Below are 26,574 nucleotides of genomic sequence, written 5' to 3' on the forward strand. Positions count from 1 at the left end.
TCGTTCACTCGATTTTGTGTCAAAAATTCATTCTGTCGCTGTCGTCGCGTCCGGTCTGAAAGTGGTTGAAGAATTTTATGAATTGCTAATAAAATGCATGAGCGGGTCTGTTATAAAAATAATATTAAGAAATTAATAAAATATGAATTTTCCAATATGTTTGTCGAGTAGTGTATAAAATTCTGCAGTGCATGTGCAAATGAAATTGCTTGCGTCGGTGTTGCTGAAAGATACCGTCGTCGTGCCAAAGGAGACGGAGAAAAGTGCACAAATACGATTTTGTTTGTCGACGTCTGCAAAAGCAGATGGAAAAAAGCCAAACAGCAAAACAAAGAGTAAAAAATTCATATGTGAAATAATTGAAAATTGAGAAAGCGAAAATTTGTTCCCTTTTTTGAAGGTTGAAGTGGCAGTGGCAGACTATTGCCAATAATTGGACTTACATCCTTTGAATAGTACTCCCTTATTCCTTATGCTTATGAAAGGATACGTAGAAATCCATATGCATGTAAATATATACATACAAATGTGCATATAAACGCTTTAGGAAAAGGGAGAACGAGTGAAAATGGGTGTTAACTACTGCGACGCGCTTCGATTTTCTCTATTCCATAGTATACGTCAAACAGTTGGCTGCAAAGGATGATTAAAATACAAAGTTTTGAAATGCTAATTGAAGTTATAAAAACGATACAAGTGTTGTGATGTAGTCCTATTACTATCCACTTTCTGCCTGAAGCAGACAATCTATCTTAATTTTTAATGAGAACAGCAATAGCCTGTGTGAAATAGTATGGATTTCTTAAAATGTAATAATTTAATAAATTGTCTACACACGTGTCCTTAAACTAGAAGAGGGAATTGTGAATTACATATCGTGAAACTCGAGTACTCGAATGGTAGATATAGTAAAAGTTTATGCTTTAAATGCTATTAAAGATACTAGAGTAAAAAAGCTGAATAAATTGCGTCTGATTGAAATTCAAACAGTTCCTTAACTTTTTTTCTAGTTGCATTTTCTCGAGCTGACAGAAATTGTATGAGCTCGCTATTGTTGGCAGATACCTTTTTCCTTTGCGGCGTCACAGTTGGTGTTGTCGAATTCGTTTCATCCTTTTGAAGCAGCTGCTGCGCAGCAGTGTGCTCCACTTACAAACATATTTGTACATACATAAACTTTTCGTATTTTACGTAGTGCCACATTTCGGAGACTGTCGCGTGTGTATGTAGAACGATTTCCTACAGCAACAATTGCTAAAACTTGCATACCTTGAGTGTAAACCATAAAATTTTTCTTCAAAAAGCTGTAGTATATACAAAATGCCACCAGCTGCATTGATTGGAATCGCAGAGTTTGTGGAGGAGACTCGCGATGATTATAATTCTCCAACAACATCGACATTTGCATCAAGAATGCCAGATTGTCGTCAAACCATTGCTATATTAGAAGAGGTAAGTGATTAAAGCATGGTATGTTCTTAGGTACGCACATACCTACGTATATAGTACATACACTGAAGTCCCAAAATTCTCGCTTTCTTAGGTATTTAGACGGTTTGGGAGCTAAAAAAAGAAATAAATATATTTATATACATAGTTATAGGTAGATGGGGTATATAGAGGGTATTCATCAAAGTTTATAAATGCATTATAGACGGCATAAACTTATAATTGTGTAAACTTCGCAAATTAACTGTAAAAATTTGTATGGAAACTCGTTACACATTTTTGATAAATTTCTCCAAGGCGCCTTGAATTTCTCCAACGATTTCACTTAATAATTTTTTTTTAGCTGAAGGCAATAGTACCCCTATTACACGGTGCATAGATTGACGTCTGTCAAGTTAGCCCTACACTTTTCGAAATTGGAAAAGTTAACTATGGCATTAATTGTAGAGTTCTTGTTTTAAATTTGTAGTGGAAAGAAAATATTTGTAGCTCTCATTTTTAAAAAAATATGGTATGTAGTGCTAACTTGCCACCATACAACTNTTTTTTTTTAGCTGAAGGCAATAGTACCCCTATTACACGGTGCATAGATTGACGTCTGTCAAGTTAGCCCTACACTTTTCGAAATTGGAAAAGTTAACTATGGCATTAATTGTAGAGTTCTTGTTTTAAATTTGTAGTGGAAAGAAAATATTTGTAGCTCTCATTTTTAAAAAAATATGGTATGTAGTGCTAACTTGCCACCATACAACTACAAATCTACAACAAAAAAGCTACAATTAATGCCGTTATAACATTTTCAATATCTCAATTCTATCGACTAAGGGCCGGTTACTCAATGTCTGGTTAACACTAATCTGCGGTTAAACATCGTTATCGACGTCTACGACTCCATGCATATAGCACGGTTTCGATAACGATGTTTAACCGCCGATTAGTGATAACCAGACATTGAGTAACCGGCCCTAAGTGTACTGTGTCAAGTTAGCACTACATACCATTTTTTTTTTTAAATGAGAGCTACAAATTTTTTCTTTACACAACAAAAGCACTACAATTAATGCCATAGTTAACTTTTCCAGTTTCAAATAGTGTAGTGCTAACTTGGACGTGAATGTTTTAGTTGATGGTATTTGGTACCGTTATTTAATATTAAGGGGATAATGAACAAGGAAATCTATCTGGATATTCTGCAAACCAATTTGCCGGACTTTGTAGAAAAGGACAGAGGTCGAAAAGATTCTGAAAATATTCGATACAGTCGGGTGCTTAAGCAAAATTTTCACGTAATGCAGTGGCCAGCACAAATCCTACACCTCAACGCCATCGAAAAATTGAGCGCTGTGTTCAAGAGAGGATTAGCATAGCACAAGCGAGCTCCGACTAGCATTGAAGAGTTTTGGAGGCGAGTAAAATTATAATGGGGCAATATTCCAAGCGAAATCATAGAAAACTCAGTAGAGAGCATTCCCAGACGTATGAAAATCGCCTTTGGTTCGCAAGTCCTGAGCTAAAATGATGTGCTTGCACTGAATGTTCCTTCAAATTAAAAAGATGCTGAACATATGTATGTAGTATGATTGTATCTACTTTTCCATCACTGATGCATGGTTTGGCCTTGCTGCTTTTCCACAAGTGTCTGTCTGTAGTTTTAAATGACTTTAAATTTGACTAAACATCAGTTAATTATAGAACATCAATATGTTAACACATCAATAGCAGGTGGTGTCTAAAAACGAAAGCGTGAACATTTGTGGAATTCGTAATTGGCGATGTTGTTTGTATTTGCTATTTTCGATGCCGGCCGGTGAACATTAAGAAGTATTTTAATGTTCAAGGTGTATTAACTGCAATAGTTTCTGAAGCTTTGTTATGATTTTTCTGAATCTGTAGATACATGATGAATGCATAATACTTAAATGGCATGTAATCCTTGAATTCTTATAGTTTCGGGCGTTTTCAAATGATCCTAGAGAAATTTATTGACCTCAAATAACTCATTGTCTTACGTGTAACTCCTAAGAGAAAACGCGGCACCTCTTACAATTGTCCTAGAGAGAGGATATTCATTCAGCTCGCATTGCCCGATTTTTTTATTTTTTATATTTTGACGTGATCTACTATTCATGAATACTAAAATAAGGATCTTAGCAATGATTTGCATATACCTATATTAATTGTTATCCCTTAGGATATTGGAGAAAGGTTGCCACTTATTTTCGATTTAACTAAACCAACGCAATGTGGGTATAAAATGAAAAGTATTTTGTGAACATTAGTCAGAAAATATTTGCGTTGAAGTTTGCATGTGCTTTTAGTACTTAAATGTATTTTGCTAATTTAAATAAGCATTTTTTGTGCACGCTCAATATATGTATTTCCAAATAGGGTTGCCACCAAATTTTTAAAGTAAGAAATTTCTTTTTTTCATAAGATATCAAAAGTAAATTTTTTTTTTAATATTCTTTTTAACAGCTATCTAATTAACCCGTGTTCGATACCTAAACCTTAAAAACTTCCAAAAATATATGCACTTGACCAAAGCTCGGTCAACCTGGTACCTACTATTCATTTATTAGTGAAAGAGATCAAAAAACAAAAGTTAGTACAATTATCTATTGTATCAAGAAGTAAGCCATGACATTTTGACGCTATTCGCATGGCTTTGATTTTTACATTTTGTCGCGCTAGTTTAGTGAATCCGACTTGTCTGCTGCGGTCAAATCTTCTTTTGTGTAGCGATTTCTTGCCATTTTCGATGTAAAATAAAATTTTATTCGTTGAATGTAATAATCAGCGAGTGGAACACAAATTTTAAATTACTTGCAAAAATAAGCTTTTTTTTAATAATATCTGAACCGTATTCAAAGAGATTCTGGTGTAAAGTGTTGCGCCGCAAATACGCACGTCTCTTCATACTGTTTTTACGTAAATGCTTGGTGTAGCACGGAATAAAGAACATGTACCATATTTCTATTATTAGAATGTTTAACTTTTAGGTGTGCTCGTCCTTCAGTTATTCGTTTTTGTTATTTCATGGCCTTACAACAATTATATTCAACAATTTTTATTGAGCTTGAGGCCGTTATTAATGAAAATTTATTGTGGAAAAGCAACAATAATTTGAATAATAATTTTTAAAGTTTACGACATACCACAGTACGACACCGTTGTGAATACCCCAACTTAGTTTGACAATTTAAAACATTTTTTATGTGTTTGAGGGTTGCCCCAGTATAAAGGGCTAAACTAAAATTATTTAATAAGTTAAATGAATTACTAACCGATGGTTATCAATGGAAATGGGTTTAAAATCATTTACTTAAGAATTATATTTAGGAGGGTCGCCACGTGTTTAAAAAATAAATTTCCGCTTAATTCATCAGTTAAGGCGCTGCTGGCCCAATGCAGGCTTGCTTTGCTTGCTTAGCTTTGAAAACTGTCAAAAGTTATTTGGAATATACTAAAACGTATGAAGGGTGGCCAAATGGCAGCTTTGCTTCACTTGCTTTAAGCGCCTCAAAGTTTCAAATAGGCAAATGTTTTATTTGAAAGCGTTTCGTAGGCTTTTGACAAAAAGATATGTTCCCGTTCTAAATCAATTCAAACAAACTGCTGCAGACTTTTATGTAGATACAAAAATTGTTTTACTTAATTTAAAAAAATATATGTATAATATTAGTAATTCAAAGTGTAATAAAAAGTAATCTAAGTTTCCATATTTATATTTAACATGTCGCTGGCTTAAAGTGAAAAGTTGCTAAGTCCAATTTTACAAATTTTACAGGAACTCTGAATACAACATTTTGCGTGTTTAAAGCAAAGCAAAACTCCATACAAATCAGAAGGATTCGATCTCTGTTAAAAAAATTCGTATTATTTTGGCCATATTGCATATTGAATATAAACGAGAAAAAATAAAACAAGTATCTACCTTAGTCCTCAATTTCTCTTACTTTCTATGCCAAAATTTGAGGCTTCATAAAATGCACACTTATTAACTTTTCACACAAAGCTAGCGATATTTATTATGTCAAACTACTGGTAAGTCGTCTCTTGAAAAATCGATTTTTTTGAGTTTTTTGTTTCTAATAAATGTACATATAGTTATATATGTATGTATAATTATTATCATTCCTTTGAAATGCAAAAATTAATTCACATTCATTTAAAAATAAATCTGAAAAGATTGTTTTGTATTATTTTTTTTAATTTTCTGGAATTTGATCGCAAAATTATTCTTAGTGTAAGGAAACAGACCTTGACTTTTCAACTACACAGCTGGTTGCTTTGACAGCGTTCCAAGCCGCCATTTGGCCAAACGAGTTTTTGAAGTAAATCAAAGCAAATTAAAGTAAGCAAGGCGTGCAAAGCAAGCCTGCATTGGGCCAGCGCCTTTACTTGAAATATTTATAACAATGTCAGACGAAAATATTTAAGGAAAAAAATGGCAAAATTTTTTTTAGTTTAACTTTTATTTCAACATATTTTGATTAAAAGAAAAATACTGTGAATTTGGGTGAACACCCAAAATATTTTTTTTTTATCCCGATCACGAATATTAATTTGTTAAAATTATTCAACATAAAAATGTACAAATCTGTACAAATGTACCAATCGAGTGACACTGCCTTAAAAATTTATGCAATTTAAAAAACAATTCAACAAATTTTCGTTGAAGTTTCGAGTTATTTAATTAAACTCTGCAAAGTGCTCTATGTAAAATTTTTTCGATTTTTAGTTTTTGGTGGTTAACGTACCAGTATTTGAACAAGTTTTATGTCCACTAACAACACAGTGCAAAATCCTTATATATTCTGAAAAAAAAATAGCATAAAATGTTAGCTACTCTAACAAAAGTCGCTATATAACTTACTGTATGTATATATACACTTTCAAAAGTCGCTATAATATTTATTGTACGTAAGTATTTATACAAGTTCAAAAGTCTCCATCTTCTGATGAACTTAGAAAACTGCAAGAAAACGTGGTAGTTTCGGTGCCTAGTGGAAGACGTCGTCAGCTGGCGTCAGAACACCGAAAATAAATTATTTCTAAACTGTATTTAGGAGAGTTGCCATATGCTTAAAAAAATTTAATTCAACTTAATTCATCAGTTACTTGAAATATATATTGTATAACAATGCCAGGCGAAAGATTGAAAATACTTTTAAAGGGGTTGCCACCTGTTTGAAAAGTCGAATTTGTTTTACTTATACGAAAGATACATATATGAAATATCGAAATATTAGTGTCAAACGAAAGAGTTTTAAGAAAACTATAGGCAGATAATATTTTTAATTAGAGTTGCCATCTATTTTTTTTTTTTGAAGGTCATCACATCTGCACCGTTATTTCGAATTTCCAAAATGACAAGTCAAATTAAAGAATTGGGATTCTACATAGATGTGCACAGGTTTTATTTTTTGAAGTTACAAGGAGATTTGAAATTTGATGAAATGAAAACCGTCACCATGCGAAACCTCTCATCACTGAGAAATGGTTTAGATTAATCATTTGGAATATTTTTAGAGGTTTTTGAATAGGGTTTCACCTGTTTAAAAAATTTAATTGTATGTTGGCGTTTTGACGCCATGCGGGTTCACTAGTTAACAGATATTTAATGAATACTAAAATATGATCATAGTGAGTAGAATACTTATCGCTAAATTTTAACAGCCTTAAGAATATACACTACAGTCGTTAAGACTTCACTCAGGACATCTCCTTACACATCATGTAATTCTCCGAAATACCACTTATTGACTGCCTGATATTATATAAATATAATCCATAAGTACAGTCAAAATAGACATTATTAATAATAATAATAATAGATTGGCGCTTACACATATGTTAGTGTTTGGCTGAGCTTCTCCTCCGATTTGTGGCGTGCGCCTTTGATTTTGTCACACAAAGCGGAGGGACCTACAGTTTTACGCCGACTCCGAACGGCGATTGTATTTTTATGAGAAGCTGTTTTTCATGGCAGAAATACACTCGGAGGTTTGCCATTGCCTGCCTAGGGACGAAAGCTGTTAAGAAAAAACCTTTTTCTATTTTTTTGCGATGTTGCTTTGACCAGGGCTTGAACCCAGGCCTTGCGGAGTGGAAGCGCGCACTGCTTACCACTACACCACGGCGGCCGACAGTAATAGCTTTTAAAAACTAATGTTGATGCTGGTATTTTTTATGTGATTAAACGTTCTACCAATTCCTTATTTAAATGAAAAAATCAGATTCAATGGAATTACGTACTACCCCGCAATTATGTGCTTTATGTTATGTGTTATGTGCTTACCTTAGCTAAGATTTTGATATCAAAACGTATCAAGACAAATTCTGTGGAAAATATTTTTTACTTTTTAGAAGATTTGTTGAAATGTGGTTTATTAAAAAGGTTTTTATTTGATTTTTGTAACATACATAAGATTCCACTGCCGCATGGATTTTCTCCCGTCAATTTTATTTTATTATTTTTTTCAGAATCTGCTAAAGTAAATATAACAACGTTATTAAAACAGTCGTTTTATTTTTGCGTTCCTAAGATTAATTTTTTTCATGCAATCACGCTAATCAAAAAATCCAATGTGAGACATAGAATTGGAATGTTTTTATTATGCGACAACAAAACGGTAGAGAAATACTACAATAAAAGTATGTACATGTATACATATGTACGTACGTAGAACTGTGCAAATATTCATATTTGTATACATACATACATGCATACATATGTATATACTACATAATTGCATATTTGCATTAGGGTGGTCCAAAAATACACAGGAAAATAAACGTTTTGGAATTTTTTGGCTGCCAATCGTGCCACCGGGTACCAATATTTTTTTCCGCCGAAATGTCGCGTTTTGTGGAAGATGTATTATTCAAAAGGATTTTCGAATGTACAGTAATTCATAAATATTAAAATTTCCAAATCAGATATCTCCTTGAAAGAAAAGGATGTTTGGGGGAACTCAACGGCATTCGAAAGGGGAAGATTTGTTTTTTAAGCTGCTTTGACTAGGTTTCTGTGGAAAAATTTATTTGCGATGCTACACAACCTCAAATAAGTAAACAAAAAACACTGTTTTTTCACTGTTAGGTTGGTTTAACTCAAAAACCTGACGTTATAGGGCAATTCCACAGGGCAGATTCGGATTCAGCGAACTACAATCCTTGGGTAATGTATGTTAGTGTTTCTGCTTCTGCCCTTGTTGGCCTGTGTTATCGGTTATGAAAAAGTAGTTAATAAAATGGTATAATTAAGTATGCATTATAATTTTATTATAAGATTTCTGAAAGTTAATACTTTTATTCGATCAACAAATTTTTATTTTACAGGAGAGCGAAAAAACGGTTTATTCTTTGAAGGCATTGCCTTGATAGTCGGTATTTTCTCTAGGTATTATTTTACAAATCTGTTGTTTTAATAACGATTTTTATGCATAAATCTCGATGCCTGGAGTTCAGGGTTACCAAATCTCATTTTTGCCACAACGGCGATTTAGGCGGTTTTGCAACTGGTCGATGGGCGGTTCTGCAAAAACATCGACGATATGTATGTATGTATATGGAAAATGTTAAAGCCTCGAGGGCACGGGTCCCCTTATTATCGATAAGTATTTATTGTTCGATTTTGGTGGTGACTAAAAACAAAAATTGAACAACCTTATGTGCAGACATATGCATGTACATATGTTTCAAGTTACATATAGTACATGTACCGGTATCTGCATATATATTCCAATGTACATACATTCTTAAAAGCGTGTATTCCGCACAGTGTGCTCTATAAACACTCCATGCGAATTAATCGTAGCGCTTCCGATGTGCGATATGGGTTGGGTATTGAACTTTACATTTTGTTACAGAATTTGTTGGTCAGTGACCAATCTTCAGTTAAAATAAACTTCACCATGGCGCATAGTGTGCTTTTTGAACACTCCATGCGGAGTAATCGTAGCGCTTTCGACAGAAGCGACATGAAACAAAATGGGTTTAAACGCTTATGTAATTCTCTTTCACGGAAAAATATTACGATTGAGCTACAATTACTCCTTGACCTCCAAAAATTGCTCAAAAATAATGTTCTTCGAAAAAAAACATGCAAGTCCACTGGATTTATTCAAAAAAAACATTTTTTGCATGTTTTGTTATACTAATATAGACTTTGAGCTATGCACCCTTCACACAATTTTATATCAGTCGCACAACAAGTGCGTTTTAGCGCTATTCAAGACCCTTATAACGATTCTGAAGTTAAACTTCGAAATTTCCTTCGACATGTTTGCAATTTTTTTTTCTAATTTCAGAGAGCCTAAAAACTTCTACCATGGCTCAAATTAAAGATCTTGAATAGCGCTGCACATACATGTTGTTGTCTAAATATTAATATAATAAAACACGAAAAAAATTTGTTTTGGCATAAATCCGGCGGATTTTGCATGTTTTTTTCGAAGAACACTATTTTTGACCAATTTTTTTGGGGTCAAGGAGTAATTGTAGCTCAATCGCAATATTTTTCAGTTAAAGGGAATTACATTAGATTTCAAACCCATTTTGTTTCATATCAAAATGTTGCTTCTGTCGAAAGCGCTACGATTATTTCGCATGGAGTGTTCAAAAAGCACACTGTGCGCCGTTGGGGAAGTGTTATTTCAACTGCTGATTGGTCACTGACCAACAAATTCTGTAACAAAATGTAAAGTTCAATACCCAACCCATATCGCATTCTTTGTTAATTTAACGAGTTTTAACAAAAAAATGATTGCTTCAGGAAATGAATGTGAACTTTGGAGATCCTTAAGTACATATATATGTATGTATGTATGTATGTACATATGTATATGCAATGTATTTGCATTAGATACTTATACAGGCCGCTTACTTTTCCTTAAAACTCTAAGCTTATGTTTTTACTTGTAGGCATTTGAGGAGCTTTCTTTTTAGTTAGTCTCAATTTGAAAAATTATCTAAGGAAATATGAAAAATGCGGCACTAATTTGTATATATATTTTTATGCGGTTTTTTAATGAACAATACAAAAAATTTTGTACAAATACATACAATGTATAGTATATAACAATTACACTGGATTTAATAAATCGCGTGCACCCTACACCCATGGGTGGACAAACATAATTAAGGGCGCCTACGGATCGAATGGTCCAGCCTGGCGTTAGGGACCCTCAAGAGTTCTGGAACGTCATTCCTTTAAACCCAAAAAAAGTAGAATCGAATGGACGGATAAAATGCAGAGGAGGACCTGGTGTGCTATTTCGGCGGAATTTCTCATTGGAGAGATCCAATTGCGTTATGTACTCTTAAGCTTAAACGACAAATGGCAGCGGTGTCAAATAACTATCAAAATAGCCTACGCCCAGCATGGTCTGAAAAGACACGACATGAAAAAAAATGCTAGATGGGAATTATATAAGTTGAATTGTGAGGTGTAAGAAAAAAAAGTGGCGTTAGTTCAACCACAAGGTGTCTGTTCATCTATCCTACTTCCTTAAACAAAATTTCTACTTATGTGACTAAAATGTACGCAGGCAGTTAACATACATACACATATATATACATATATATCTCATGATCCACTGATCGGATCTTAACCAGATTAGTATGGGACCACCTCTGAGACACTACCTTTCCGATGCAAAAAGAACTATCGACGGTTGACGTTGTCCAAAGTTATGCGGTAACATACATAAAAAAAAAAATAAAAAAATATAAAAAAAATATTCCGACGAACTGATAAGCTCCTCCTTTTTGGAAGTGGGTTAAAAAGAAATATGCATATAGATACAGTTGTGTTCAAAAGAATAATTCGACGAATAGTTCGACGACGCAGAATGGTAAAAGCTATTTTTTGAATGTTCTGCTTTACAACTTGAAGAGTTCTGATAAAATGATTTAAGATAGGATATAACAAACAGGAAAGTAACACCAATTCGGAAAGCGAATTGGCATTAAATACCGTATTATGCTTTCGGGACCTTAGTGGCCCTCTGAAACATCAAAATTGAACAGAAACAAATTAAACAGACAAATATTTAATACAATATATCAGACACAAATATACAAAAAATAGTCCAAAACATATTATTTTGAACAGCCCAATTTAGCACTATTGTTTTGTTTAAGCCCTAGTGTATAAACAAACCAATATTTTTAATATATGAAACTTTAAATATTCTGGAAATATTTAGAACTTACTTTTTGAACCTTTCCATATACATCGTGTTTGTGTAACACTTGAGTTTCTTGTTTCATGGGAATTATCCAGCGTCACTACTAATTTTTTTAAGATAGCTGCACATACAAACATTTGTAGCAAACGTAAGCAGCTTGGTTGAGAAGTGCTCTCTTCCTTTTTGATTCGATTAACTTTGCTGATTTCGTATTTCACTTAAATAATTTGTTATTTATGACTTCTGCTGATATTAATAACACGAGAATATCATCGAGGAATTTGTTGTGCATACAAACATACGTACATATGTATGTGTGTATATATTTACACTAACTCAATACATACAGTATGCATACGGTGACCATCCGTCCTGTATTATACGGGACAGTCCTCTTTTTTTGTCAGTTGTCCTGGTAGTTTATTTATTTCATACGTGACCCAATGTTCTGTATTTCTTTTAATGTCTCGTATTCGGTAGTTTGGCGCCTGACCAGCTTAAAAAAATGGCATGCCTATGAACCAGTTCTTATTGTTAAATCTGGACGCTTGTGTTTCGAAGCGAAGAACACGTACAGGACCGGACAAAAGTATTGGCGCAGAGATCCTTTCGCAATATATGCAACATTTTTTATTCTAATTTGTTTTCAATATTTTTTAATAAAAATATAGTTCGTACTTCACCAAAAAACCTAAAAACAAAAACTCTAAACCTTGTGCAAAACTCAGGAAAATTCAATAAATTTGCATACTAATTTGAAACTTTCTATTCAGATTTTTCAGAAAAATTCTAAGTATGCAGTTTTATAGCCCATTCAATTTTAGTATAACAAAGTGCAAGTTTAAAGTGTCCAAAAAATCGCGTTCAGTTTTGGCAATTTTTTTAGTAGAAGGTGTTGCTCATTTTCTCCATACAATAAATAATTGTCGAACATATTTTGTATGGAAGAACCTGAGTGAAAAAAATTGCCAAAAATCAACGCGATTTTTTAGTAACTTCAAGCTTGCATTTTGTTATGATAAAATCAGATGGGCTATAAAACTGCATATTTAGATTCTTTTTTTAAATCTGAATAGAAAGTTGCAAATTAGTATGCAATTTTATTGAATTTTCCTGAGTTTTACACAAAGTTAGAGATTTTGTTTTTATGTTTTTTGGTGTAGGACGAACCATATTTTTATAAAAAATTATCTAAAATAAATTAGAATAAAAAACTTTGCAGACATTGCGAAAAATTCTCTGTGCCAATACTTTTGTCCGGCACTGTATGTAGATGGTATCTGAAGTTATAATTTTAAGTAGAAAAACTGGGTATTTGTGAGTATGAATCGAAATTAGACGTTAATAATTTTTGTTCGAATTCCTAAAAGAAATTTCACAAGTATTTAGGGTTTTTAAAGGTTTTTATTCAACGGATTTCACGTTGAATATATTGTGTGGAGCAAAGCATATTGAACAGGTAGCAGCAGTAGAGCAACTGATCTTACTTTTGCCGAGTACCTCGTCTTTAAATTATCATTTTTCTTTAAATTTTTCTCTAAAATTTCAAGCTTTGTTTACGTATTCCAAAACCAACAGGAAAATGCACACATCTTGCTGTCCAGTGTGCTGTGATGTGGAGGCAATTTTCAAATTTTGTGAAGGAAGAATATATTCATTAGGTGAAACTACGGCAAAAAAGTTTTGCTAATTGTATTGTATGTATGTATCTTCAACTTGAGAAACTCCAAATAAGAACGCTACCATGAGAATGTTGTAGAAGTAAAGAAGTTCTTAAAGATGGAAGGGAAGTGGAATCATTTGGAATCCTTTTCAATTCAGCTCGCTCCGTTATTATTCTGTTATTCTTTGCATTGTACTTGGTCGAAATCCGAGTCTGAAAAAAATCCACTAAATGCCACTCGTGCTTCCAAAGTAGTCGGATATTTTCAAAATGTTTCCTGCCTAGGAATGTTTTTAAAAATCCCGAGCACAAAGTACAAACTTATGGAAAAATATTCTACAAATAAGTGATGTTACAACTGCATATTTATGTGCTGCTTTCACAAAAGATCGAAAAATATAAGCCATATAAAGATGCAACTTCACTTCAGGGTTTTAAAATCCTCTAGCTTTTGTGGAAAAAATTGGCAAAATAATTTTTCGTCCCGTATTCGGCTGTCATAAATATGGTCACCGTAAGTATGTATGCACAAATGCACATGCATACATACATATGTATCTTTAGATGCACATGTGAGCAATGAAACGGGCGAGCCACAAATTCAATTTTTGTTTATTCTTTTTTGATTTTCCATATGCGCAAATAAATGGGTTATTAAGTTTAATAACTGAGACGACCTTGTGTCGCTTTCGAAACGGTTGCAGGCTCGTCGGGTCGATCGTTTGACTGCATGTGGTTTGATACAATTGTCTATTTAAAATATGCAAATTGTATATAAAAAAGAAATGCAAAAACAAATGTAAATGCAATGGAATGCAATGAAATTTAGCATATTGAATGCAACAACAATCAGTGGAAACAGCTAGAAAATGGAATGACGTGCGTATAGAGATGTGGCATTCCTTATTAATTGCACAAACTTGAGTGTCGTATCAAAATAATAATATTATTATTTGTATTAAACATGATGATTTGAAAATAAAACGCATAGAAATTGCAGAGTTTTTAATGTTCGATAGAGAATTACGTGTTGTCGACGGCGAATACCGCAGACGATGGAACGATGAGCTGTATGTATTTGCTTTACAACGCTATATGTATGTATGTAAATAAACAAAGTATGGCGGATTAAAATTCATTGCATCAACTGGTGTGTGTTTTCTTGATCATAGACCGTAACGGTTATGATCTTTATAGTAAAAATAATTTAACCGTTAAAATCGAATATCTATTTTACTATTAAATTTAACGGTTATTTTATGATTTTTATTTATTTTTTGATCCAGAAAAATAGTTTTTTTTTTGGTTTTAATTTTTTCGTTAATTTTGTAACCGTTATTTTCATATTCAATTTTTTAGCTAAAAAAATCTGCCTTAAACTTTTGGCCATTTGTGGGTGCATTTCTTACACATTTTTGCCACAATTAGTGGAATCGATAAGAAAAATAAGTTGCGTTATATGTACATTAGGGTGGTCCTAAAAAAAAATCAAATAAACGATTTTTTTCGGTCCCACCCCTTTAATCGGCAATACTACGGCCAAAGATATCACACATAAATTTTAGTCCCGATTAGAGACGGTTTAGGCACGTCGCACAGGGTGCAAGCTACAGATTCCTCTATAGAGACTCAAAAAATTAAAATAGATTTTTTTTTTTCATCTAATACTCAAAATCGATACTACCGTAGTCGAAGATATCACATATGTATAAATTTTGGTGCCAATTGAAGTCGGTTAAGGCGTGTCGCAAAGGGGTCAAAGGCCAGATTCCTCTATGGAGACTCAAAAAATTAATTTTTTTTTTTCGTTTATTACCCAAAATCGATACTACTAAAGTCGAGGGCATCACATGTAAATTTTTGTCCCCAATTTTTTCTGCTAAGTGGAAATTAGGTTATCCGTCAAGAGGCTGACGCCAGTATTGATGATACACATTTGGGTCCGTTTTATCGCATTTTCCATGACCTTCCGCTACATTTCCGGTGATAACTGTTCGCTTTCCTGTCCAATATTCCACTTAAGGGCTGCGATCGTCTGAGGCTTGTTGGCATACTGAAACCCGCAACTTCCAAGTAGCCTCAAAGAAAGAAGTGATTATGAAGAAAGCTGATTCATTTTGCGCCACCTCGTATTTGTTAGTACTTGTTTACGCAATTTTTGGAAGTGATATACACGGTTGACTAACTCTTACACAGCTAAATTTATTTATGTCAATACAAGATTTGGTAGCTTTAACCATATTTAGTAGACATAACTCAAGTATTTTCTCAGTGTGTTGGAAGATTCGAGGAAAGTACACAAACGCTTACATTTGTCGACACTTTGCATGAAAAAAAACCTATAAATACATTTGTCAAGATTTGGTAACTGTAGCCAAACCGTGTAACTATAACCAAATCACGTGTTGAGAGAAAGATATTCAGCTGCTCTAACTACACTCTTTTCTCAGTGTATGTAGGTCAATTTATTTTCACTTTTACGTTATTCAGACTACAAACATAGCTGGTATACATGAAAGTTTAATGAGTGCAAGTTAAATATTTTTTTTCGCAGCCAATTTTAAAGACAACTGACTTGCTATAACACAATTTTAACTTAACGCCTTGAATTATCAATAAAGTCGTCCTTTCACATAAAAATGTCACTAATTTTTTTCAGCGTCTCGAATTCGATCGTGAAGGGCTCACAAAGCTGAAAAAGGCAGTGAAAGCGATACACAATTCCGGAAACAGTAAGTATTATTTACATTTTTTTTTACCAGCATGTCCTTTAATGCAACAAAATATTGACACATTAAAATTCCTTAAATCCGATGCAGCACATGTGGACAATGAAATGTTTCTGGTGCGCGCATTGGAGCGTCTTGGCGGCAAGGTAATTGACCAAGATGAGCCGGATATCGGTGCCGCTTTTCTCAAGTTTTCCGTCGTCACAAAAGAGCTCAGCGCTTTAATGAAGACGCTGGTAGGTTTTACTACTACATACATATGCAAATATACATACATACGTAATGTACAAATGTGTTTTAAAAATTTGTAATACCTTTTCACTGTTTTCGCGTTTTTTTTATATTTGCGCAGATGCAAAACATCAACAACATCATCATGTTTCCGGTGGATTCAATGCTGAAAAGCGAATTGCGCGGTGTGAAGGGTGACATGAAACGACCTTTCGACAAGGCTGCCAAGGATTACGAAGCGAAATTTATAAAAATCGAAAAGGAAAAGAAGGCACAAGCCAAAGAGGCAGGTATGGTACGCACCGAAATCGATGCAGCTGTCGTAGCAGATGAAATGGAAAAGGAGCGTCGACTTTATCAGCTACAGACGTGTGAGGTGAGTATATGGAGTGTGGATGTGTGTTCGCGCGTGTGGTTGTTGTTTGTTTATTTAAAATTTACGATTCTAATTGTTTGTGTGTGTTTTTATCTCATTTCGTTTTGGATGCTTCATTTTTTATTGCATCTACCCGCATCGCCTTTGTGCCGGGCACCTTGCAGTATTTGCTGAAATATAAGGAAATTAAAACAAAAACTGGTATCGAGCTGCTGCAGCATTTCATCGAGTATTATCACGCGCTAAATAAGTAAGACAATTGTAATTTTTGTTTGCTGCCAAATATGCAATAAGTATGTAAATACATATGTACATACATAGTGTGTAGCGCGCATGCGCCTGTGCTTAGCATATTAATTTTTAAATTATTTCTACAATTGATTGCAATTGCCTTTTCTTACGTTTCTATTGTTCAATAAAAACACGTTCTGCCGCAGTTACTTCAAGGATGGCCTACAAACAATCGAACACTTTGGCACGTACATTTGTGATTTAAGCGAGAAATTGCAGCAGATCAAGCAAAAGCAAGATGAGGATCGTCGCAGTTTGCTCGATTTGCGAACACTTTTGCGCAGCACGCCAGATTTCGAGCGCGCGGAGAATGTGCCATCCGAGAAGGGTGCTGCGAATGCTGGTGGCTACTCATTGCATCAACTGCAAGGCGACAAACATCATGGTGTGACACGTTCGGGTCATCTGTTGAAGAAGAGTGAAGGCAAAGTACGTCGCGTCTGGCAGAAGAGGCGTTGTCGGGTAACAGCAGATGGTTTTCTGGACATCTGCCATGCGGATGAATCGAAACCGCCAACACGTGTCAATTTGTTGACATGTCAAATCAAGCCAGTACCAGATGACAAGCGCGGCTTTGATCTAATCAGTTGTAAGTTATTGAATGAAGGCAAAAAGTGGTTGTCTCTATATAATAGAGTACTCTTACATACGCATTTTGATGGCACTGCTTTATTCATACTACTACTTATACTTTTTTTATACGAATTTGGTTCCTCAAACACGCATGTACTTAGGATTTCTTTAAATTATTTACCAGACAATCGTCCGTACCACTTTCAAGCTGAAGACGAGGCAGACCAGAAAGCTTGGATGGCTGTTTTGGTAAACTGCAAGGAGAAGGCTTTAGCTAAGGCATTCCAGCATGCGAATCCGCAAATGAGTCCGAGTTTAGTGGAACTTCAAAAGACTGTTATACGGTAGTATTTATTTTTCGTATGCCCTTTTGTGTAGATGTTTGTTCATTATATGCATCAATATTTTTAGATACGTCCAAATGCTACCCGGCAATGATCAGTGCTGCGATTGTGGTTCACGCAATGATGTCACCTGGATCAGTCTCAATTTCGGCATACTCGTCTGCATACAATGCTCGGGTGTGCATCGTGACCTGGGCGTTCATCATTCGCGCATACAAAGCCTCACATTAGACAATTTGACCACCGCAAATCTGCTGATTGCACGCGCCATGGGTAATAGTACACTCAATGAAATTATGGAGGCAACATTAGGCAAGGGTAAACTCACACCAGACAGTACAATGTGAGTAGATGCTATCAAGCTATTAGGCTTTTTCATTTATTTTATTACTGTTTCATTTCGCATACTCATTTAATTATTTATTTTTTTTTTCACAGGGAAGAGCGATATGATTTCATACGTGCGAAATATGTTTCGAAACGTTATGTGATGCGCACCTGTGCGGACGACAATGAATTGCGTTGTGATCTCGAACAAGCTATTGTTAACGCAGATATGAGTCAGTTGTTGCAAGTGTGGGCCGAAGGCGCTGATCTCACTTGTTGTCTTCCCTCGTCGGATGCGGGCGAAACGGCATTGCATCTGGCCGTACTGCGTGAAATGATGGGCTCCACGTTGCACATTGTTGATTTTCTTATTCAGAATATGCCACCAAAGGGTCTAAATAAGGCCACAAATCCGCCAAGTATTATCGATGCGATCGGCAAGAATACCGCGCTTCATTTATGTGCATTGCATGATCGGCGGGAGTGCATTAAATTATTATTGCGTTCTGGTGCCGATTATGAAATGCGTAATTCACAAAACAAAACACCACTGGATATTGCCAAAGAAATGGGTCATAACGCCTGTAAAGAGCTGGTGAGTTATCAAGTGTAATGTAAATTATGACTGAGTATATTAATTATCTTCTACCTTTTTGTTGTTTTGTAGATTGAATGTGCCATGCGACGTGAAAAGAGCGCTTTCGATCACATTAATACTGATTGGAATTTGCCAAATGAGGATGGATCCACGGATTTCTCTGATGATGATACAGTGATCGATGAGCGGGTACTTATAGCTAAGTTAAATTAAATATATTCCCTTCTTTTATGCTCTTCCAATATACGCAGAAGTCGCGTTCACGTCCACCTAGCTTTGCTGGCGGTGACTCGCCGGTGCTGCGTTCTCGTTCCTCAACATGTGATTCTATACAAAGCAGTTCTAGTCCGATTGCCAATTGCCCCAGTAGGCAGTTCACATTGCCGTCCGGTGTAGCCACGTACCCACAATCAGCGGGCACGTCGCCCAAGCAACATGTCTCAATGGGCCATTATTTAAGCGGTGGCGGCACTGTTGATACCGGTGGTCGCGGTGGTAATAACGCTGGCGGTGGTGGTTCCAGTCCTAGTTCGGCTTCAAGCCAAAGTGGACGCGTCTCAAGAAGCATTGTAAATAGCGAGCTGGTGCACATACCAGGTGCACGTAAGTCAACATCCACAGGCAAGAGGAACACATACGATGGTGGTGTGATTACGATTGTAAAATTTATTTCATTTCTTCGCTATAGCAAATATGAATTCTTTAAAAAAGCGTACTGCGCCTGCTCCCCCGCCAGGTGTGGTTTCATCTGTTATCACAACCACTACTAATTCCATGTACGGTACGTTGCCTCATCCGCCGCGTCATTCGCAAAATTTCGATAGCAGCGATTTACGAAATTTAAATCACAAAAATCAGTCGATGGACGTAGTGTATGGAACTTTGCCGCACTTGCGTTCAATGGATGGCAGCCCGAGGATTAGCGGTAGTCATGGCACCATGCATAGTTTTTACGATCGCTACGATAAGACGCAAGTGGTGTCACAAGATCCCAGTGGCGGGAGCACTGGTAATGTGTTGCCGGTTATGACCACGTTTGGGCATAAACGTTCACCAAGTGGTGAATCCGTTAATCGTAATTTCCATTTGGCCGGCGCGAAATTGGTGCTTCCGCCAGCGGGTGAAATTCCAACATTAAAGCATGTGGACAAATCGGCATTGACACGGCCAAAAATTCCACCACCAGGACCACCACAAGGTATGTGAAACGCCTATATGCGAAATGTATTTTGTCGATGTCTTTGAAAAACCGCCCATCGACCAATTGCACTCAAAGTTTACAGGATGGGCGGTATTTTATCTAGCTTTTATTGTACAAATCTCTTGTTTTAATAATGATTTTACGATTTTTATTCATAAATATCGATGCCTAGAGTTCAGGGTTACCAAATGTCATTTGTGCCACAACGGCGATTTAGGCGGTTTTGAAAAGACATCGACGATTTATACAATACATACATACATACATACATACATACATACATACATCTTTCAACTTTTTTCTCACAGAACGAGAAATTTCCAATGGACAATCAAATGAGAGTATATGTTCAATGGATGACGGAGGACCGGTAGCGCCACCGAGGAAGGTAAGAAGAGAATCATAGTGCTATGCAAAGAAGGTATCATTTTAAATAACTATAAAGTTATTATCTGAAAACATAAATGGGTTAAGGATCCGTTAGTTGAAATTTGTTATAGCAGCGCTTTCCTCCAAAACGGCTGATGCTTGGAGGTGTGCTGAGGTGATAGTCTGTAGCCGGGTTGCCCCTGGTATTGCAGGAACCACCGTCATTGGCCTGGTAACCTTTGGCTGCAGCGAAATCGGATTCATTCCTGCAAAAAGCTATCGTGTATCGATTCGAATATCAGAAACGATTTTTTTTTAAGTCACAGGTATAAAATTTATAACTCCACTTCAGTTTTACGAAACCTTACGTATTTTTTTTTTATGAAATAAAAACCTCGGTAAGACATGCTCTCATTTTCTAAATTTTAAAAAATTTTCGATTTTTTATAGAATGCAAATTTTAGATGCTTCAAAATTCGGGAATGGTATAGTTTCCAAATCGGTTTCTGTGAAAACTGTGAAAAAAATTGTATAATTTTGTTTAAAATCGTAAAACGCAACATTAGTTGAAAATGTGAGCCCGGCTGATTGGTATTCTACAAACAGTCTTCATGTTGTTTTCGGATACTTTTGTGAAACGTTTTAGTGATTCTAAACATCTAATTTTCGGTTATTAGTAGGGCCCGGAATCTCTTGCAAATGCATGTTTTTACTGGGCATCTTCAAAGGGAAATGGCTAAGTATCTTTGCGAATCATGAAATTTCCTTTGCATGTTTTACAATAAATGCATGGTTTTGCATATTTGCCAAAAATACCTGTTCTTGCATATTTTAGCATATTTTACAATAAATCCATGTGATTTTTGCATATTTTTGCTTTTTTTTATGTACTACAATTTAGATTTAGGGCGAAATCTTTTGACAAAAAAAATACCTGTAATTTTTTCCAATATTCATCTGAACCTCTGTATTAAACTGTCAATGTTTCTATTTATACAAGATTGTAACTGTCTGCTGGATTATTAACTAATGTTATATATAAAAATGTATCTTGTTTTGAAATTAATTGTTTTCATTATTTTCTTATTAAAATACATTTCTTATTTGTGTGTGTGTATCTGAATAAATGAAATACATGTGTTATTTATTCTTGTATCGACAACAAAATATTACGAAAATATTTTTAATTGCATATATTACGAAAACATTTTTAATTGCATATTTTACTTGTTTATAGTGCATATTTTTTAATTTTGAGTGAATATTATATGCGCATATTTTTAATTTTTTTAGTGCACGAGATTCCTAGCCCTAGTTATTAGGCTTTGAGGAATCTTATTTTTGGCGTCTTTGATTTCTAGATTTCAGGTGATTTACCAGTGTCTAGTTATGACATTTCACTTTTCATTTGGCAATTCATCGCGTTCCTTGTAGAAAGTTGTGTATAACCCTTTGGCTACAGCGGCCAACAACACATCCCCGTTATAAAAAAAAACACAAGTTAGCAAGCGCAAGCTCAACGCTCCTATGCAAGTATGGCACTCAGTACGGCAATCATACCAACTACGGGTACATATGTAGATATGTATACTTGAAAATAGATAATTGCGTCTCGGTCAAGCTGTTTATAGAACTTTTCTTTCTGTGTGCAACTCAATCCGACCGCCGTGCTTATTCATACACCGGTGACTTTTCTACGGAACCCTCTCTGCGTCTGGTCTAATGCGCAGTCGTTTCAATAGCTTAGGCCTCAAAATAATGTGACGATATCAAAAACACCGGCGAGCCTTCGACTCATTGATCAGCTAAAATTTCATCGTATTTCGCTCATAACATCTAACAGCTCACTTATCGTTTAAATTTAATATCAATGAATTATAACTTTATCAATTGTCTTGTAATAATAGTGAACTAAATTTAAATTTATAATTTACAGCGCAAGATAACAAATTTAGTGAGATTGTCCCAACCAAGTGAAGAGACGGTAAACAGTGCACAATATGTTTTTTAACCTTTTTGTCTGTCGTTTTGTTCTGTTTCCGTTTCAGTATAATAATTTTGTATACGTTTTAGACAACAAATCGTCTTCTCAAAAGCGCTTTCTTAAGGCCATCTCAAGTGCATATTAACAATAAAATCATAAAATTTTTCGCTCAAACTTGCCATTCTAATAAATTACAAGCTGCAGATACTCGATTAAAAGAGTAAATTTATAAATTCATTTCGTTCTCAGGTTTTGCTTTGGTTTTATAATTGTTTAATGCAGATGTATCAAGACTTGCTGTTTTAAAAATACTAAATATTTTGTTCAAAGTACTACTAAATATTAAAATACATTTAAGAACACAAATAAAATACATATTTCTAACAAAATATTCTGAATTCTTCCGCAGCTTATCAATCAATCTATGAACTATAGTGATTATGAACCCTGGCATGCAACCGAGATGGATTCCTCGGGGGGACGAGGCGGCGGAAACGGTGGAGGTGATGGACACGCTCGGGGTGGTAGCGGTAGTAGCGGTGGCGGTTTGGATAACTCCGCCGACTCAAATCTATCGTCAAGTGACAATGATCGCATCAGTTCTTCGCCAGACAATCAACTGAAAAGTGGCACCAGTAGCAGTGGCGGTGGTGGTGTTGGGGGTGGAAAATACAACTATGTACGTGTATATCAGAGACTTACAATTTAAAAGGAGTTTAATTTTATATACTTTTAATAATTTTTCCTCTGCCCCATCCAACAGAATGGACATCGTCGTTGTCGCGCCTTATACGATTGCGCTGCGGATAATGATGATGAGTTAGAATTCAAAGAAGGTGAAATATTAATAGTGCTTAATGAACGCACCGATGATGAAAATTGGATGGAAGGCGTAATTGAGGGCGATCCCACGAGACATGGCATGTTCCCAGTCAGCTTTGTACATATGCTACCTGATTAGACGAATGATCAAAAGTGCTAATGCAATAATGACGGTGAATAAAATATCGTGAAGGAATGCTGTGCATTATCCCAACGACTTACTCAGTGTACAAGTGAAGTAAAGAGAATAGGATTGCAGTAAACCTTAACAATATTGACGCACAGGCGAAAACGTATTATATACTCTTTTAGATGTAAAATGAACAAAAACGAAAACATAAATACTGGTTTGTTACTTGATAAAAAAAAAAAAAATCCTGCTACCACTTGCTTTATACGCTATTGTCCTGGTGATATGCGAATTAAAAGGAAAGAAAATACTATCTATATACATACTCATAGGTTTATGCACACTGGAGATAGAGTTGTGATCAGTTCAGATAGTCTGACTAAATAGCACACTGTAACTTCATTAACGAAAGCAGGTGTACATTGTTTTATAACATAATTATTTTTACGACTATTTATGTATGTGTACCATTAAATATTGCTGAGTTAAATGATGTTCAAGCATAGCAGCATATTCAACTGGGAATATAAAGAGCAGAAAATGGTGGATAAAGATCTGTGGTTTCAGGTATGTACATACATAACTATAACAATGATATCTCCGTTTTTAACGATCTTAAATTTAATAAATTCATGAATATTTTACAATTAAACAATACAGGCCTGCGAAATTGAACTCTTCCCCCTTCCAATAGTTATGCAGTTTTTTAATTTTTAGATATGTTAAATGAAGAAGTAATTTTTAAGTAAAAAACAAAACCGACTTCAATTCTAATATACAAAATTAAGATTATCGTTAATTTCTTCATGATGCAATGATCGGATTTAAACCAAATTAGTATGAGACCACCTTTTCTTAAAAATACTTTTCCTTTAAGAATTATTGAAAAAGGTTAACGTGGTCCAAAGTTATGCGTAAACATACAAAAAAAAATGTTCCGACGAATTGATAACCTTTTCCTTTTTGTGAAGGCCGTTAAAAAAGAAAACAGTTTTTTTTCTAGCAAATTGAAGTTTTTTTTTTATTGATGAAACGTATATTTTAGAATTCCTTTATGAAAAAAACAGAAATTAATTATTCTAAAAGTACCCCTAAAGAGACGAAGGTTAAGCACATAGTGGAGCGTCGAGTAAAGCGACAAACATAGTATCGAGCTAAGCGTCGATTACAAGCGTGTATTGAAACAAAAATTTACGTTTGTAATCGACGCTTTGTTCGGTGCTCTGTGCTCGCCGCTCCACTATGTTTTTAGCTTAATGGCAAGTCACGATGCAGCGAAACATTTTATTCTATCATCCTATCGCTGTAGTGTAGTTCATGCAAAGTTTCCGACCATGATCAAAAAATAAAACAAACAAATTTTTTTTGCTATTAGCGGTAGCTCTGGGCAGGCAATGGCAAATCTCAGAGGATATTTCTGCCATGAAAACAAGTTTCTCAAAATATTCGATAGCCGTTCGTTCAATAGCCGTTCGTACTTTCTGTATAAAATTTAAAGCTTCCTCCAAAAATTGAACTGTAAAATTTTAATAGTAAATTTTCGTTAAGTGCGTGTGAGCGTTTTTGGTCGCGAGAAAAACTAAGTGTGTTCCCAAATGGCTAATCAGTTTTTTTTTTAAGGGGAAAATCGTCGCAAGCCTGTGTAATTTTTATAAACCAACTGTTGTAAAATATAATATTTTTGAATGTTCTTATACATACCTGAAGCTACTGATTTTTTTTTCTACTATGGCAACTCATCTAAATGCGTAAATGCCGCGAGACTGTTAAACCTTGTAAACTTGTATGGACAACCGGTTTAATTAACCGACGAAGTTTAAGTGGCCACGATGCACTCACGTTTTTAGATGATTACCCTGACTAAGTATTTGGATTAAGATTTTCAAATAAATTTCAAGTTAAAACATATCGAACTACTCGTTTAGGTTGTTTGATTTGATTTCGCAGCTAAGCAACGAGCTTATGCATAATTACATATACATATACTATATACATATGTATGTATCTTAGAAACCTAAAGCTTTTACATCCAATTTCACGAAAGCAGTTTAAGTGAAAAATGATTTTAATTTTTGGAAACTGACAAAATAAAAAATCATTTTCCATTTAAATGGCTAGTGAAACCGGCTGTTAAAGTAAAACCCAAATTTTATTTTCAAACCAAAATGCATATAATTTAAAATACACAACCCGTTAGTATTTGCCAAGTCTTTCAAATTTCGCAATTAAAATATTGCGAGTGGAATCAGAAAATGAAAGATGTTTAAAAATATGAATAAGCAAAATTTGAAACTGTTGAGATGCATGTTGATTCTTAATGTAGATTGTCACTGTTTTTTCAAAGACACCTATATATGTATATGCTGTCTCAAATATTGTGCTATCATTGCAAGAAAAAGTCAGTTAAAGTGTTGGTGTATGTCCTTCAAAATTTGTAGTGCTTTGCATTCACATACTTACTAGTTGACGCTATTATTTACTGGAACACAGAAAAAAAAATGTTTCAGGTCTATCTACATCACAATTACAACCAAGCGTCATTTAGTAACATCTTAGTAATTAACTAAAATGAGCATACTCAAGTAAATATATGTATGTATGTAGATAAGAGGGAATACAGAATATGTTTGCATATATGTATGTAGAAGTCCCATAAATACAAAAATTGCAAAAAAATATATAAAATAGACGTATATATATATTCATATATAACATAGTTATTTCAAACGTTAAAGCATGCAAAAATTTAAAGTTTATCTGTAAATGTAAAGTATTAGAAATGCAAAAGAAGGAATAAAAACTGTAATCAAATCAAAACTGTTGTACCTACAGTTATATATGTATTCAAGAGAAAAGCAGCGAAGGGAAATGATAGATACTCTTTTTATTTACGCGATCAGACGTGGTACTTTATTTTATAGTTAAACAGCGAAACTGAAATGTCCCTTTTTCTAGGTAGTGAATACTGAAAAATTAATTTCGGTGCGCGAGGTCTGACCGCCCTTTAATAGAACACCGAAATTCTATTGAAAATCAATTTCAACATTCTTGTGCTGCAGTTAAAGCGTGGTTAAGGCGAAATTCACCACACAAACGGCTTGTCAAACATACTTTAAACCTAATTTACCCATTTCGCCGTACAGGGCTGTTTCCAGCTCTCAAGAAAAACGAAAAATTCATATAAAATTAAGCACAAGAAAAGGAAAAGAAATCCAGAAAATCAAAAAATTTTGTTCGAATTCCCTCAAGCGGCTTGTCAAACCAACACAACACAAATGGCTTGTAGCTAAT

At 34.7% G+C, this 26,574-nt stretch overlaps 1 protein-coding gene across 10 annotated transcripts; it reads left to right on the forward strand.

Annotated features, from left to right (window-relative positions):
- Asap (ArfGAP domain of ASAP) lies at positions 1-24,011 on the forward strand. 10 transcript variants are annotated; one of them, XM_017609865.1, is made up of 16 exons: positions 1-899; positions 1,011-1,452; positions 15,968-16,040; positions 16,128-16,273; positions 16,390-16,644; positions 16,809-16,894; positions 17,082-17,524; positions 17,693-17,852; positions 17,920-18,195; positions 18,291-18,774; positions 18,847-18,966; positions 19,029-19,398; positions 19,466-19,975; positions 20,287-20,366; positions 22,741-23,010; positions 23,095-24,011. In XM_017609865.1, the coding sequence occupies exons 2-16, from the start codon at positions 1,321-1,323 to the stop codon at positions 23,290-23,292; spliced, it is 3,603 nt and encodes a 1,200-aa protein (XP_017465354.1). In that variant the 5' UTR covers positions 1-899; positions 1,011-1,320; the 3' UTR covers positions 23,293-24,011. The 10 variants fall into 10 exon arrangements, with proteins under 10 accessions (XP_017465354.1, XP_017465366.1, XP_017465359.1 ...); XM_017609877.1 differs by having other exon boundaries at positions 1,196-1,452; XM_017609870.1 differs by having other exon boundaries at positions 1-335; positions 616-1,452.
- Positions 24,012-26,574: the final 2,563 nt, after the last annotated feature.

The sequence above is a fragment of the Rhagoletis zephyria genome, unplaced genomic scaffold, assembly GCF_001687245.7.
Source record: "Rhagoletis zephyria isolate East Lansing unplaced genomic scaffold, Rhagoletis_zephyria_1.1 Rzeph_scaffold_00011, whole genome shotgun sequence".
NCBI classification, from domain to species: Eukaryota; Metazoa; Arthropoda; class Insecta; order Diptera; family Tephritidae; genus Rhagoletis; species Rhagoletis zephyria.